General features: G+C 40.1%; 1 protein-coding gene and 1 pseudogene across 3 annotated transcripts; both read right to left on the bottom strand.

The window, feature by feature from the left end:
• LOC141365605 (uncharacterized) overlaps window positions 1–15,786 on the bottom strand; it is a 251,496-nt pseudogene extending 235,710 nt beyond the window's left edge.
• bmerb1 (bMERB domain containing 1) lies at window positions 1,217–9,011 on the bottom strand. Of its 3 annotated transcripts, XM_073870617.1 has the most exons (6): window positions 8,792–9,002; window positions 6,514–6,628; window positions 2,649–2,728; window positions 2,380–2,494; window positions 2,162–2,223; window positions 1,217–2,056 (listed from the first exon to the last, which is right to left on the bottom strand). In XM_073870617.1, the coding sequence occupies exons 1-6, from the start codon at window positions 8,877–8,879 to the stop codon at window positions 1,944–1,946; spliced, it is 573 nt and encodes a 190-aa protein (XP_073726718.1). In that variant the 5' UTR covers window positions 8,880–9,002; the 3' UTR covers window positions 1,217–1,943. The 3 variants fall into 3 exon arrangements, with proteins under 3 accessions (XP_073726718.1, XP_073726716.1, XP_073726717.1); XM_073870615.1 differs by having other exon boundaries at window positions 1,217–2,223; window positions 8,792–9,011; XM_073870616.1 differs by having other exon boundaries at window positions 1,217–2,223; window positions 6,514–6,623; window positions 8,792–8,944.
• Window positions 15,787–16,357: the final 571 nt, after the last annotated feature.

Raw genomic sequence — 16,357 nt, 5'->3', positions numbered from 1 at the left:
TGTGTGATCTGGTGGGGTTATCACGCTTCAAAAGAAAAAAAATCTCCAAGTATATGTATAACTAAACTTAGAGGGATGGTTTCCTGGACAGGGATTAGTTTAAGGCAGGACTAGGCCTTAATTTAATTAGAAATATAACTGGTTTTAACAAACATGCCTACTAAAAACATTACTTGTGTGCATTTTGAGGCAAAACAAAGGGCACTCATGTATTTTAAAGGTAGGGTATCTAATTTTGAAGAATGCTAATGGTAGCGACTAGCACTGAAATCACGATCACACCCTCCATTCAAATCGCCATCCAAAGTCACGCCTCTTTCAAACAACATGAACACGCACAGATCAGACGGTCACATCTCATGTCTCATTCACCAGTGAGAAAACGTTGCAGTACAAATTGAATAACATTACCAAAATAACCAACATAAACAAGTAGTTTACATCAGAATTAGTTTAAGCACACTTTCGGTTGTGTAGACGTAGTAACTATATCGTTACGCTAATTCGTAAACGAACACAAATTTCATAAGCAACACAATGTTTCATCAAAGTAGAATATCTGAATCCATCTCAATACAAACATATCACGTAAACAGTTCATCGACCCTTTCAGACTCTTTGCCTCCTGCAGCTGTTTGCATCTCGCGGTAAAGCAGTAAAGTTGCCGATGTTCATTTGGGTTTTTGCTCTTGCTGATCCAGGCAGTTTTTGCTGTTGTTGTTATAAAAGATGTCTTTCGTTTTGTGGCTCCTGTACAGGTTGTCAGTTTAGCAAAAAAGTTTGCCGTTCTCCCTCTGTTTACAGACGGGAGGTGAGCGCACGTGAACGTGCCGACGACGTATGGTGTCTGCGTGAACAGGCTGTGCGGTGGCATTTAAATTACGCTTACAGATGAGGGACAAAAAAGGCAACGTCCGTTCGGACCGAAATCTATGATTGGTTGAACATTTTTGGTCCTACGCCTTTCACAGATGACATAAATTTATACAAATACATTTAAACAACTTAACACAGTGATTGCTATCAGGATGTGAGGAGACTTTTAACCAGCATAACTAAAAATGTTTCTGGATCAAATCAGATACCCTACCTTTAAGATATGTCAGTGCAAGTTGTTTTCAGTTTGGACAGCTCTTACATTTATTTTAGTCTAGGACTAGTCTAATCCCTGTCCAGGAAACCGCCCCATAAAGAAAGATGCTCCAAAAAAAAAATGTTTAGATTTTTGGGTGGTTTGTTTACATGATTTGAACTGTGATTTTGATATTATTTGATATTATTCTTACAAAATGCAGTTGATGCTCTGAGGTGAAACATCTGCTGCTAATGACAAAACCTTAAACTAGACTTGACTAAGCCTCACCAGTTATCTGTATTTATAACATATAGGGGCGGTTTCCCGGACAAGGATTAGACCAGTCCTAGACTAAAACATTTTTAAGAGCTGTCCAAACTGAAAACAACCTGAACTGACATATCTTAAAATACATCAGGGCCCCCCGTCCAGCCTCAAAATGCACACAGGCCATGTCCCCAGTAAGGCATGCTTGTTAAAACCAGCCACATTTCCTAATAAACTAAGGCCCAATCCTGGATCAAGCCGATCCCTGTCCGGGAAACCGCCCCATAATAACTCAAACACTTGAATGAAGAAATGTTCCTAACCCCTAGCATGCATTGTTGAAAATTAACAATTGATTTGTATGCACGTTTTATTGATTTAGGAGGTCGGGTGGATGTTACCCAAGATCCTCTGCTGTTCCTCCTGACCAGTCTGGATAGTTAAGGGTGGACTTGGTGCTTTCATTATCCTGAGGGACTGTTTAAAACCGCTTTTAGCTTCTGGAGTGAATAAATCCAAATGACTATATTCTAAAAAATTCATCTAATATTAGTTTAAAGAAAAGCTGCAGAACGAGGAGCTGCGAGTCTTCGGTTGATCTTCACATGATGGCGCACTGGGTCGCTCCACAGCAGTCTTTAATGATGGCCACACTGCTCTTGGTGATGGAGGGTTTGTAGGGTGGATGTTCTGTCGTTCTGGCCTTTGGAGGATCTGAAATGGCGACGGAGGTTTGATCTTTAATAACCTGAAATGGTCTTTGGCTTAAGAAATACTTCTCCCGAAAAACATTAAAGTGTGCGATGAGATAACACTTACTCCGTACAACACTGAGCTTCTGTCGAAGAAACTCGGCCATCTCTTTGTCTTCCTCTTGTTCCCTGTTAGAGAAACAAGTTGTTGATCATTCAGGTACCATCACACAGTATTAACGATCAAGGCTATGCAAACTTTTGAAATGTAATTATTATTGTGTGCTATATACTGTATGTATCTGTGATGTTCAGTAAATAAAAAACAAACTAACAGCCTCTGACCTCAGTCGCTCGACTTCTGCGTCATCCACCAGAAAATCTCTCTTCTGCACCAGCTGATGGATGTCCTGGATTAATTTCTCTTCTCTCTGACGATATTTCTTTGTCTTCTCTGCGTCTGTGTTGGGAAAAATAACAGATAATCATCCGGACTAACTCGATTTAAAGTTGAGAGAGTGTGAACATACTGTGAGAGCCAAGTACTCTAGTAGTCAAATATCACACATTTTGTGTGTGTGTGTGTGTGTGTGTGTGTGTGAGTGTGTGATCACCTGACATCGTTACAATCTTTCTCAGCTCTTGTTTTAGACTCATGATATCTTTACAGAGCTGTATATCATCCATCATGAAAATAAATATGAGAAATAAGACGACAAGTTAGTTCAAAGTTCATCTGACAGTTATCCGTGTTAAATCTTTACAATCACATTTATAAAACATAGCTAAACTTTCTCTCCTGTTTAGTACAAGCATTTATCAAAACATACATTCCCATTCAGGGTGACTTTACTGCGATGCTGTTTATTGATAGAGGAGTCAGTGTCATAGCGGTCTCACGTGACTGACGGCAGAACGTCTGCCAATGACATTTGCCAATGACCACAAAGTAGGCCATCTGACTGATATGTAATGCAACCAATCACAGTTCGGTTTGTTTCCAGGCACCCCGTTAAAGATAGCAAAGCACACACACACAAGCGCTGCGTCAGAAACGCCTACTTCCATACTATATAGTAGGCAAAGTAGTGCTTTTTGCATACTATGTAGTATGGTAGTAGGCGATTTCATACGCAGTATAGGACTAGGTCTTATAGACTAACCTTGACTAAAGCTTACTACACAAGACTCCATAAAGTGCATGTGTGCAAACATCATTCACGACAACAAAAACACAGCACAGTGATGGGAGGTTGTGGTTTGATTTGTGTGTGTGTGTGTGTGTGTTTGTAGTTATTGTCAGTCTTTCACAGAGTATTGAGGTGTCTGAGTCTTATGAAGATAATGTCATGCAGTCTTGACTGCGAGAGTCTGAATGCTTTGGCATCTTCTGCCAGATGTCAGGAGGCTTTGGAGATGTTTCTTGTGGTAAGTAGATCTTCTCAGCTGTCCTCGACCCCGTGAACACCTTCTTCATTAAAGATCTTAAGTGATCCTAATGATCTTTTGATGTACAGTAAATGCTTAAATGTTCTTGAGACATCAAATTGAAAGATGTCTTTGGTTGTAAAGGCATCACGTTATTAAATGATTTAAATAAAAAAGTACCTTCATGTCTAATGTCCCCAGATCTTATTAAAAGTATTAAATGACATAAGATGTTTTTCTCTGAAAGATTTGACTACCCTACTGAAAAATCGAGCTAAAACCAGCATAAGCTGGTAGCTGGTTTTAGCTGGTTTAAGGTGGTTTACGCTGGTCCTCCCAGCCTGACAAAGCTGGTCATGCTGGTGGGCCAGCTGGTATTCCAGCCAGACCAGCTAAGTCCAGCTAAACCAGCCTAAAATGGGACCAAAACACAGCTAGACCAGCCTGCTACACCAGCAAAACCAGCTAAAACCAAGCTGGAGACCAGCCAAAACCAGCTCACCAGCTTATGCTATCGATTGGCATTTTTTGTCTGTTGGTTAGGTTAATCTTTTCAATTGTCACTTACTGATATATTATCTGAATCAAAGTTAGATTAAACGATTGTTTCTCAACTTTAGTACTTATGTTCTCCTCCCAGATGTCTCCTTCTATAAAACACCTTATTCCAGCGCTTCTCAGATGGAGGGCTGTATTTATAAAATAAATTAATTTATCATAAATCCTGTGTAATTAAACCTCAGAAAAATAAGTCTAATTACCAACAGCACTACATTGTGTCATTTAATATGCTTTGTTTAATTCAAATTGTAAGTTTTAAAATGTTTTATATCATACATTTTCTTTGGTGGCCATGAAGCGATCCCCCGTACACAAGGGGGGTGCGAAAAAAAATTGAGAACCACTGTTTCATTCCACTCATCAGCTTGTTAGTGTGGGTTTGGTGTTTTATTGAGACATTTCAAACATTCTGAAAGGAGCTTGATGAGTTAAATCGGGTGTTTTTATAGACCGTTTCAGTGGCATCAACATAAACCAACAGCTTTTGTGGCCCAAACGTAACTTCCGGTAGACTTCTGCTTAAAATCAATAACAACAGAGTCCCTCTAGAGTAGATTATTTCTGATAACAAGCTAAATAAATAACCATTACATTAAATAACCTTCAGTATAAATCATAGCTAAAGCGTATCCACCATTACACTGAGCTTACGTTACGTGTAAAATGAATCTATACAATGTCCTTGCCTGGCTGCCAAACCTCGGTGATCCATGCTTGCTGTCTCTCCTCCTCCAAAACATTTTTATTTTCCATAATGTATTTGTTCCAGAAGTCAGTTTAGCCGCTAACCAGACAGATAAAAAAGCACAGAATGGAAGTTGACTGTAGGCCAGAACAGGTGCGTAAACATGGCAACGCACGTGCGTCCGATGAAACATAGACATAGTTCAAGTTTAGGTTTTATTCTTTTGATTCATTTAACTTCTTTATCCTCATTTATATCCATATCCTATGTTTTATGTTTTGGACAGCTACGTGACAGCTGGATGTGTTATGCTAACCATAACCCTAGACAAAGAGTGACTACACTAAAGATGATCAAATATAGTATCATTTTGGAGATTCGTTTAGGATTTTATTTAATCTTAACATAATTTCCAGTGCTATTCCATAGTTTAATTGAGTTATTCTAACATTTGAGCATATAAAGAATCAGCAAGTGACCCTAAATTTGCAGTGTGCAGTTTGTTATGATGTACGGATACAAACTCACACCCACCAAAGACAAACCTAAAACCTGAGACTTGAAACTTGATGCAGGATGACATGAAATTATGTAAGAATTGTTGGATCTACTCTACAAATGTCTGACATAGGTCAAGAATTTTTTAAGTATGTTGTTTACTATAACAAGCACTTTATTCAAAAGTTTTTTTATGAGGTGTGTCCCTGTTTGGGTGTGAGCAATAAAGTGCTGTTTTCATGTGTGTACCTTTAAATGCAAATGAGCTACAGCTCCTCATTCACTTCCACACAGACAGCGAGCACTTTCAGTTAAAATAGATCTGATTTCTGTGAATACAGTCTGAGACAATACTAGCTTTTGGGTAAAATTAAAGGTGACATAGAATGGTTGAACGGAGTATTTATTCTTGTTCTGTGATGTGACATGTAGACAAAATGTTTTTGTTTGGGTCTGTAATGCCTTAGAAGCTTCCTAAAAACCTCTCTCAGATAGCTCTATTAGGGAGGGGGGTTTTAAACAAGTGGTTTTGCACCTATTTGTCTCCCCCTACTGGCTTAACTTGCAATCTCATTACTGATTGGCTGACTTTGCTGCCACTCAAAAAATGTAGCCAATTATTTTAAAGTGGAAGGGCAGTTAGATGCCTGTGATGTCATAAGCATCAGTTTTTCAGATTGGGCTGTATTCTGGCTGACATTTCTAAAAGAGGAATTTCTATGAGACTGAGATGTTTAGCATGTTTTGCACTTTTTGTATGTTTGTGAATGTGGGTAGACTACCATTATTCAACAAAGACAAAATAAAAATTGTTTTTCATTCTCTGTCCCCTTTAAGCTTCCAGTCAGTGGTAGTGGGTGGGGCTTTATCAGTGTGACATCACAAAAACAAGGGAATCAAAACAGCTTGTACAGAAAGTGGTTGGATTTTTTTCATTGTAGGGTTGTTGTGTTCACACAATGCCAATACACATGTATGTCCAAACACCTTGTAAAAGTGGATTTTGCATTTTTTCTTCTTTATCTTTGATCTTGCAATATAAGGTTAGTTTGGATAAAAGCATGTGAAAGTATGTGAATTTAAATAAATTAGCACCAGGGTCTAATGTTGGCCACGCTACAAATCTACAACTCCAGAATGTAATGCAAATTCCCTTTATGTTTTTTGAAGATCCTCTGCATTTCATGCAATAACTGAAACAGAGTCATCATTAGAAGTGAAGAAAGTGACAAGCATGCCGACGATGAGTCATCTGCTGATGTATTTCCTGTTTGAATCTCTGAGCGCATGCAGCTACTCACATGAAACGCAGTTCAGACTCGCGTCTTACCAGCACCTCCCGCAGGCGCTGAATCCGAGCCATTTCTGCCTCGATCTCTTCTGGAGACATGGAGCTCTCCACCATGGACACGTCCATCTGGCCTTGAGCACAAACAGACGGCAAGTTAGTTAGTGTGTGTGCGCACGTTAGATAAGAAAATATCAAAGAAATGCTGCTGTTTTCCTCAGAATGAATTTATTCATTTCTGTTTGTGGTCAGTTCACACAGATGTCCAGGCAGAGTAACTACAGCTGTTAACTGTGGCATATGAGAATGTCGTCCTCACAATATCTTGGGAGGGTGGCAAGGCGTTCTTTACTCATAGCTTAGCTTGGAATAAAACACTCCAATATCCTTTGAATGACGTTGTTCATTTAATGAAGAATTCTCAAAAGTTCAAACTGCAGGACAATCTGATGGCTATGGTAAGAATCATAGATCATGCCACCCATGCACACACTGACAAACACCCCAAACTACCTTAATTCATGTTAACAGGTGTTTCCATTTAATCCGTAGCACCCTCTTGTGGTGCAATACAAAACTACATTATCTATAACATCTTGAAAAATTCTTTGAACACCAATTTAATGTGCAATGCTGAGGACTTCAAACAAACGCATAACTTTCTTTTAAGCAGCTTAGATTCTGGACTTTACATGTAGGCCTACTCAGTGTTGTTGGGGGTAACAAATTACGAGTAACGTGAATGCGATATTTCCCCTCTTGTCAGTGAACTACGGCTCTGTGTAGTAAATGCCGCTCCATCTGAAAGCAGCTGATGGCGATTTATTACTAATCATCAAGGAACCGGCATTACTGACGAGATGCGGGTGACAAACGCATGCGATTAATCGTGCAGCCCTAGTCTGGATGAATGTTAACATGCCATTTTTTTGCACAGCTTGCACTGAACTGCTGGGACCAGATGTCATTGACTGTCAGTTTATAAACCACATCAAATCAAATTATTATATATTACAGACATAAATCACCAGTAAAATGCCAACAAAACCCTTGATGCTATTGAATATATGTGAATGAGAATGTATTGATCAGTAAAGTGTGTGTATGATAAGTCAGCTCCTGTTCACCCTTCTCATACGATCGGACACACCAGCCGCACCTGCAGATATAAACATCTTCTCCTTCTCTAAGTGCTCAGCAGAAACACCGATGTATGTGGTGGACCACAACTGCCCTTTCACAAATGCAGGACCTGAGAGCTTCAAGTACCTTCAGAACTATTGTTAATCTTTTAAATGGTAAAAGAGGAAAATGTGGGATAGCAAATTTCATCCTAAAGTCATTCATTATGTACAAAGTCAAATTCAAAGTCACATTTTATCACAATAAACAAATCATAAAAATTATACACTAATTTCCAAGTATTGTTAAAAAAGAATAACCTTTAAAACAATATTATGCGATATCACTATTAATGGGCCTCTGATATATTATAGGCACATGATAACGCTGATATATCACCCGCGCGACGGTAACGCTGATATATCACCCGCGCGACGGTAACGCAGATATATCACCCGCGCGACGGTAATGCAGATATTTCACATGCACGATAATAACACTAATATATCACATTCGCAATAATAATACACATATATCACATGCGTGATGATAACACAGATATATCACATGCGTGATGATAATACAGATATATCACATGCGCAATAACAATACAGATATATCACATGCGCAATAATAATACAGATATATCACATGCGCAATAATAATACAGATATATAACATGCGTGATGATAACACAGATATATCACATGCGCGATAATAACACAGATATATCACATGTGCAATAATAACACAGATATATCACATGCGCAATGATAACACAGATATATCACATGCGTGATGATAACACAGATATATCACATGCGCAATAACAATACAGATATATCACATGCGCAATAATAATACAGATATATCACATGCGCAATAATAATACAGATATATAACATGCGTGATGATAACACAGATATATCACATGCGCAATAATAACACAGATATATCACATGCGTGATGATAACACAGATATATCACATGCGTGATGATAACACAGATATATGCGTGATGATAATTGCGTGATGATAACACAGATACTGTATATCACATGCGTGATGATAACACTGATATGCGTGATGATAAGGCTGATATCATATGCGTAATAATAACCACACTTATGTTATTTATCATATGTGTGACAGTAAGGGAAAATCAGATCAGATCACCTTTGTCCGTGGTCCTGTTGGTCTCGTGCAGCGCGCCGTAGGTTTTAGTCGTTCTCTCACTCTCGGAAATGACTTTATTTAATTCCATATTAAATGTTAAATGTTTGATTTCTTTGATTCTGTCCGCAGTCTAGTTGTTGTGATTGCGCTTATTCGTGCTCATCCGAGGAGCTGAACATCTCAGTTACGTCAACAGGATGACGGATACAGCACACATGCGCAGAAAGAAAGAAGCGCTCCACAGTTTGGAAACACGCAAGAAACACATTTGTGCTTCTGTTATGAACAATAATTTATTCTTAAAATATGCTTACAAACATGTCATGAAAACGATTTCGAAACAGCCTCTTCAAGTAACCCTATATATTTAAAATATCATTCTGTAACGTGAGTGACCCTTGTTTTATGATCTCTTTCCAATTACAAAAGTGCATGGGGCTTGAAATGTCCCTGGTTAAACTTCTTTTGTAAATATCTTTAAATAAAATTATTACAGTTGCAGGGTACAACCATTATGCTAAAGTTATTGCATAAGTCATTGGTTCCAATCAAATGAAGTCATTTTCTCTCACGTTTAATGTTTGTTTAAGAAATGTTCTTTATGAGATAAAAGTAGTGAAAAACACACATTTGTAGTTCACTAGTTCATTTGTAGTCTTGTTCATTTTAGAGTTCAATTTAAAATTATTTTATTTGTTTTTAAGGCTCTTAATGGTCAAGCTCCATCCTATATTAAGGATTTATATAACTCGCTGTTCATCCTCCAGATCACTAAGACTCTTTTAGCCAGTGCTGGGCAAGCTACTTGGAAAATGTAGTGAGCTAAGCTACCAGTTACTTCACATTAAATGAAGCTTCACTACACTGAAGCTACCCCCCTGGGAAATGTAGCAAGCTAAGCTACATCAATAGTAGCTTGCTACATCCAAGCTACTTTTTTATTTTTAACCAGTTTTATTATTTTTATTTATTTCAATTTATCATTTTGGTAATTATAGGCAATACAAGCATAATGTAAGCCTAGGTACTTCACATTTTGGGGCTGTTTGCTGCACTTATCCTACTCCCAGAATAAAATGCATGTTTGAGCTGCCTTTATTTAAAAACACCTGGCCCTGACATATCTTAACACAAGGGTCTCCAACATGGGCCCACAGGCAGCAGGTAGCCTGCACAGAGTCTGTGAGGTGCCCACCAAAGCACATTCTATTAATAATTTCAATTGTAATATTTATTACATGTTTTTATATTAGCTTGGCTTGGTGACATAACCCAATCAGAGGTAGAGCACGAGTCTTCACAGAATGCGAGTTTTGTATGAATGAAGGCTGCACAACTCGAAAATACAGAACAAACGACGTCCTGTGTCGATTCAAATGGCGCGCTTATTTTCAAATTCAGGACGACTTCAGAAATGTTCGGAAAATTGTAGCTTGTGTGGAAGCTACCTCACTACTTGGTCAAAAAAAGAGCTTAGCTACTGAAAAGCTATTTGATTTAGAAAGCAGCTAAGCTACCACCAAGCTACTGAAAAATGTAGTTAAACTACTAGCTTCGCTACTTGTAGTGAAGCTACTGCCCAGCACTGCTTTTAGCACTTCCTTGGTCTCGACTAAAAACAAAGGGTGATAGAGCTTTTTCAATTGCTGATCCCCATCTCTGGAATTAATTGCCACCGGACATCCGCCTTGCATCTTCTGTTGTAACTTTTAAAACACTGCTGAAAACATACTTGTACTAATTCACTGTCATCTTAATTTACTGTCTTTTAATATGTTGTTTTTGTCTGTGCTCTCTGTTTTATTTCTGCTTTTTATTCTCTGCTTTGTTCAGCACTTTGGTCAGCGCAGCTGTGATAAATGTGCTATATAAATAAACTTTACTTACTTACTTACTAACTTACTATAATAACTTTAAGATGTTTTGTGAATACTTCCCCAGAAGTCTTCTTAAAAAATATTTTCAAAATCAGATAATTTCCCTCACTTTGAAATAGTCTTCTCGGCGTCGTTGGAATGTAGACGCATATCTTCACAATAGCAAACACTCAGTCATGCTTGTATTACTCAAATCCCTTAAATGATTGTTAGGCTGCTGCAGTACTTAGGGTTAGGTCAACTGGAACCGCGGACCCTTGCCATAAGAACAGATATATTTGTTACATACAGTAGCATGGTATATGCTATCCGAATCATATGAAAATATTCAATTAAATTATTATTCAATTATTATTCAATTAAAAAATAATATGTTTCTTTGTTAATCATACCACAATCTCTTTGCCTGCTTACAAAAGTTCAGCTCAGTAGATTTTACAAATAAAGTTTTTTTCTATGTAACAGCAGTGTGATGTTAAAGCTGCAATCGGTAATGTTATGCCTCTATTACCCCCTCTCTGTGTACAAAAAATAAGATCCCGCTCATCCAGTACTTGAATAAAGATGATTTATTAATGAAAAGAACATTTTGGTCCACTGACCTTCATCAGGCTTACTGATACTTTTAAAAACACAATGTTTTTAAATACACTACCAACATACAATTACAAATGAGCCAATCTCAACATATTATGTCATCAAATACATGGATTCAAATATACAATAAAAGGTCATTAAACATTACAAAAAATATTTATCTTCATCAATTAAACCCAATGGTTATCAAATATTGCAGTCACAATCCAGAATAGTTCACATCTTATAAAAGGGTCTCAATATCAACCTCTCTTCCTGGAACAGACACTTTTTTTATCCACAAGAAACAGAGAAGACAAATCATGGTTAAAAGAAATAAAATGAGCAGCAACAGGATAAGTAATATATTTTCTCCTAATTGTACTCTTATATGTATGTTATATTGCATGTTTATAAAACGGTTAGTTCCAATCCTTGATTCTGATTGGTCAATAGGTGTGCTTTATTCACAATAAAACACTGCTATGACCGCTTCACCCAACGGTTCTATTTAATATCACTGCGCCCTTAGCAACACCCTTAGCAACACATAAACATATAATGAGACAAAGTCTGAGAGCAGTTTGTTGTTTTTATTTGAGCTTCCATGTTGTTGTTTGCATTCAGGGACTATTTTTTCTAGCGGAAGGAATGCTTTTATTGATTTAACTTCATGAAAGTTGCACTATTTTTTTTTTTACTTTAATATTGTGTGGTAACCGTTTTATAAAAGCAATAAGGTACTCGAGGCAAGTGCTGTATCGTGAATAAGTAACGGCTGAAGGGGTTGCAGGCACTCCGCTTCGCGTCGTGCCTAACAACGCCCTTCAGCCGTTACTTATTCACGATACAGCACAGCCTCTCGTACCTTATTGCTTAATTACTAATCCTTTGTGGTGGCCAGTGTCGGCGCCACGAGCGGGCCCTAGGGGGCATGGCCCGGCCACTTGAGTCACTGTGCCCCCTTACTTCTCAAAATAACAATGAACTTAATAATTAAAAAAATGTGCTGCAAATACATTTGGTTATACAATGAATACTGAATAAAATTCGGAGTATAATTAATAAAAAATAGTAATTAAAATACTAACCCACAATGTTTAAGAATGTGGGGCTTGTAGTGCAGACCGTGCTGAACTCTGGGTAATGTAGTCGAGGAGCGCTGTGTTCGCATGTGCGTTGTTAATAGTGATACACACAGAAGGAAATACGAGCTGTTTTCATGTTTATCTCAAGTTTATTTGCAAGTTTTGCCCTGCCACCCGGGTGTTCAGATGATTTAAACCTGATAAGAAAGCGATGGAGACTGTTTCGTTGGAAATAAAAAAAATGTGCTTCGGAACCACATTGTCTGCTCATTACTGCGTGTAAACAAACCCGAGTGAACTGTTACAACTACCGTCACGATAGCCGAGGCGGATGATAAAAAGGTAACAAATTGCTAACATAGTCAGCCAGTTACATACACGCAGCCACTACATTTGAACAACACAAATTCTTAAAGGTATCCCCAGTGTTTTCTCTGCACTGAAAGTTACTGTCACGTTCGGGGGCTCAATCGCCAACTCATTTTCTGTCTAAATAATGTATACTTGTAAGTCTTGGCATTTGAGCAAGACGAAGAAATTTCGCGACAAATAAAAGGACCTTCTTAAAAAGTTTTAAAAAGTCCTCTCGTCGCCTGCAGCTCTTCTGAAGGTAAACGCATAGTTCATTCTGGTGTTAGATATGTCAGTAACATTGTTTTCTTTTGCTGTTATTTGGTTATGTACTGGTCTTTATTATTTGCGTGAGTTATCCAGTCTTGCACTTTAACGTCATTATAAGTTATGGTTTAACTATAGTGAGGGATTTATTTGCGACAACAACTTGGCTGGCTGTATCAATCCTGCTAATTTCACGGCTAGTTGCTATATGAGTAAATATATAGACATAACATTTTGATTTGATGTCTTTTATTAGCTTATTTTTAAGAAATGCAAACCTTCTGGCAAAACGTTTCCAGACGCGTTAAAACAAGTTAAAAGTCAAAAGAGGAACATTCGGTTTAATCATTGTAAATACAATCTCATATACGTTATTAATTATGCATATTTATTCTGTATTAATTCGTAGGTATTAAACTGTCCCTGTTAACGTGACTCGCTCGCACTCGCAGTACCCGGGTGAGGCTGTGTTTCAGGCGGTGTTTCAAGGAATAAAATACCTTTGAATGTTGCGACTGGCCAGTGGCCAATCAGTACCAAGCATTTTACAGTGCCATGTAGTAATAATAATAATAAAATAATAAGATGAACCAGGTGCCCCACCAGTAAAATAGGAGGCCCCCTCATTCTGTATTCTCTGGCGCCGACACTGGTGGTGGCAACAGTTTTTGGGAATTTTAGTTGCTTCTCCAGGTCAACTCTCAACTCCCAGTCTTGTGCTGTCACTAACAGGCCAGATGAGGCGGGCCTGGCAGCTGATGGTGGCTTCTCCCCAGCCCGGACGAGAGCAATGGTCAATTCCACAGCTGATGATATTTGCTATAGCCTTCAGGACTTGGTCATGACGCCAACGGTAGCTCCCCTCGCCCAGGGCCTTAAAACAGCAGCTGAGTCTGTGCTCCAGGGCCCCTCTCTTCAGGCAAAGGCTGCAGACTCAATCCAATCCCCAGCTAAACAAGTTGTATGGGCTTGGTAGTACATCATAGACAGCCTGGATCAGGAACCGTATGCGATGGAAGTCTGCTTTCCACAGCTCTGCCAATGAGACTCTGCGATCCGCTGCATGCTCCCATCTTGTCCAGGCTCCCTGCTGCCGCATTCAAACTATCCTGCTGGCCCGCTCCTCCTCTACTGCAGCCCAGCCCCTCTCGCTACACTAGTGTTCTTCTATCCTTCCCCTGTGCCTTGTTGTAACAAGATGTCGTGCTGCTACCCAGGCCCTGTGCCCTGTGCTGTAGCTGCGACTCAGCTACGTCCACCGCCCCTGCTGCCCTCCACCTTCGCCCTATTCTCATCTCAATCCCAGCCTGGGAGACCTTCGGGTCCTGTGACTCTCTGTATTTCAGCACCTCCCTGGCACGGCCCGCCTTGAACTCCTCATACAGGCTACTGATCGGAAGCTTCAGTTTGTTGTTCTGGCCATACAAGGCGATGCTACTCAGGCTTTGAGGTAGACCCAGCCACTTCCATAGAAACCTGCTGACTCTCCTCTCAAAGCCCTCAATGGTTGAGATTGGAACCTCATATATCATGAGGGGCCAGAGAATCCGTGGGAGGATGCCATGTTGGTAAATCCAGGCCTTGAACTTGCCAGGTAGGCCCGACTTGTCCACTCACTACGGCTAGCCAGACTTCCAGTTCAAGGTTGGTTGTACAAATGGCAGTGTCTCTCAGGCTGCAGTCTAATACCTTTCCCAAGCTTTTCACTGGTTTCTCAGTGATTGATGGTATCTGGGTCGTGCCAATTGTGAATCGGAACTTGTTGGTAAGCTTCCCTTTCTTCAACACCAGAGATCTGGACTTTGCTGGCTTGAAGCACATGCCAGCCCAGGTGGTCATCTTTTCCAGGCCCTTCAGGATCCACCTGCCCCCTGGGACATGTGGTGTTGTCACCGTCAGATCATCCATGAAAGCCCTGATGGGCGGCTGGCGGACACCTGACCTGCTAAGGGGACCTCTGCACTGGACCTCGGTAGACTTCACCAGCATATTCATGGCGAGTGCAAATAATATCACTGAAATAGAATTGAATTGAAATAGTACACCCAGTAATGATACCCTTCTCGAGCCTGTGCCAGTCAGATGTTGTAGACCTGGCTGAGACCCTCAGACTGAAACCGTCATAATAGTCCAGAATGAGGTCTCTAAACTTGTTTGGGATGTGATGTCGGCACAGGGCCTCCTCAACCAGTTTGTGGGGTATGGACCCATAGGCATTTGTGAGGTCCAACCATAACACCACCAGGTCCCCCTTGTTCTCCCGGGCTTCCCTGATCAGCTGTGTTACCACGCCTGTGTGCTCCAGACACCCTGACACCTTCGGGATTCCTCCCTTCTGGACTGAGTTGTCAATGTAAGAGTTCCTTAGCGGGTAGTCGGTCAGCCGCCTAGAAAAATGCTGAAGAATATCTTTCCATCAACACTTAGTAGCGAGATGATCCTGAACTGGTCGATTGTCTTCGACTCTTCCTCCTTTGTTCGCCCAGTTGTTCATGATGTAAGGGAGGCTCCCTGCTTTCTTCTCCTCCAGCCCAAATCTCTCAGCTGCTATACTGATGATGATAGTGATCATTGTCTGGAGGCGTCGATCTGCATCACCCTTAGCCATTGCTTCTAAGATGTTGTCGGCATCTTCATCAAACCGGAGCCACTACTTCTCCTTGTTAGCTTGGGGCCATTTTACCCGACAATGTTCTAATGATCTGCATGGGTTCAGGACTTGTGTCACTTGGAGGCTCTGGGCACTGTGGTTTGACTCTGGGCCTAGCTCCTCCTGCGTCTCACCAGGGGTGTTCCCTGAGCGCTGTGATGCATGTACCGTCCGCACGCATCTCATCTTGGCCTGATGGATTTTCAGGCCATGTGGGTTTTTGCACACTTTGCCACAAAAGCATTGTGCATTCATCATCATATTTCCGTTGCTATTTGTTGGCGTCCTTTGGTCTGTGTGAGTGGGATCCTAATCCTCCCCCCCTCTCTGGGATCCCTGGGGGTATAACCCCATAGGTCGATCTGTAGCTTTGAAAGTGGGTTCTTCTTCTCAGAAGATACAGGTCGGGCTGCTAACCCTCCCTACCCCGTTGCCGTCTCCCCGAGCTGTCCGCTGTCTCTCCAGCTGCCACCACTTTATTCTCGGTTGTCAATCAGTTTATTCCTGATCGTCACTGGTTGTTCCAGACAGGAGCTTGTAACATACATCAACTTGATGCAACCTGGACACATCATCAGTGATGTTACCTAAAACACTGTTGAAAGTGCTAAACATGGTTGTATGTGTGTTCAGTCCTCTAATAAACACAAAAATAAATAGGCGTTTTTTTCTCTATCATAATCTATGCAAAAGTTATTCTATTCCAACTGAAGAGAGGAATAATACCCTTTGTGTATTCAATTTCCACCTAAAAATA

The sequence above is a fragment of the Misgurnus anguillicaudatus genome, chromosome 8 (assembly GCF_027580225.2).
Source record: "Misgurnus anguillicaudatus chromosome 8, ASM2758022v2, whole genome shotgun sequence".
Lineage (NCBI taxonomy): Eukaryota > Metazoa > Chordata > Actinopteri > Cypriniformes > Cobitidae > Misgurnus > Misgurnus anguillicaudatus.
Note: the sequence above shows the minus strand (reverse complement) of the source record. Positions and strands in the feature narration are given on the sequence as shown.

What these genes read in the sequence shown, in the direction of transcription:
- bmerb1 (XM_073870615.1), bottom strand. Translation starts at nt 8,879, where the DNA reads ATGGAATTAAATAAAGTCATTTCCGAGAGTGAGAGAACGACTAAAACC. An exon ending in AGACGCGAGTCTGAACTGCG is followed by an intron (nt 2,729 to 6,513) that starts TTTCATGTGAGT and finishes TCTCATATTTAT; the next exon opens with TTTCATGATGGATGATATAC. An exon ending in AAAGATTGTAACGATGTCAG is followed by an intron (nt 2,495 to 2,648) that starts GTGATCACACAC and finishes TTCCCAACACAG; the next exon opens with ACGCAGAGAAGACAAAGAAA.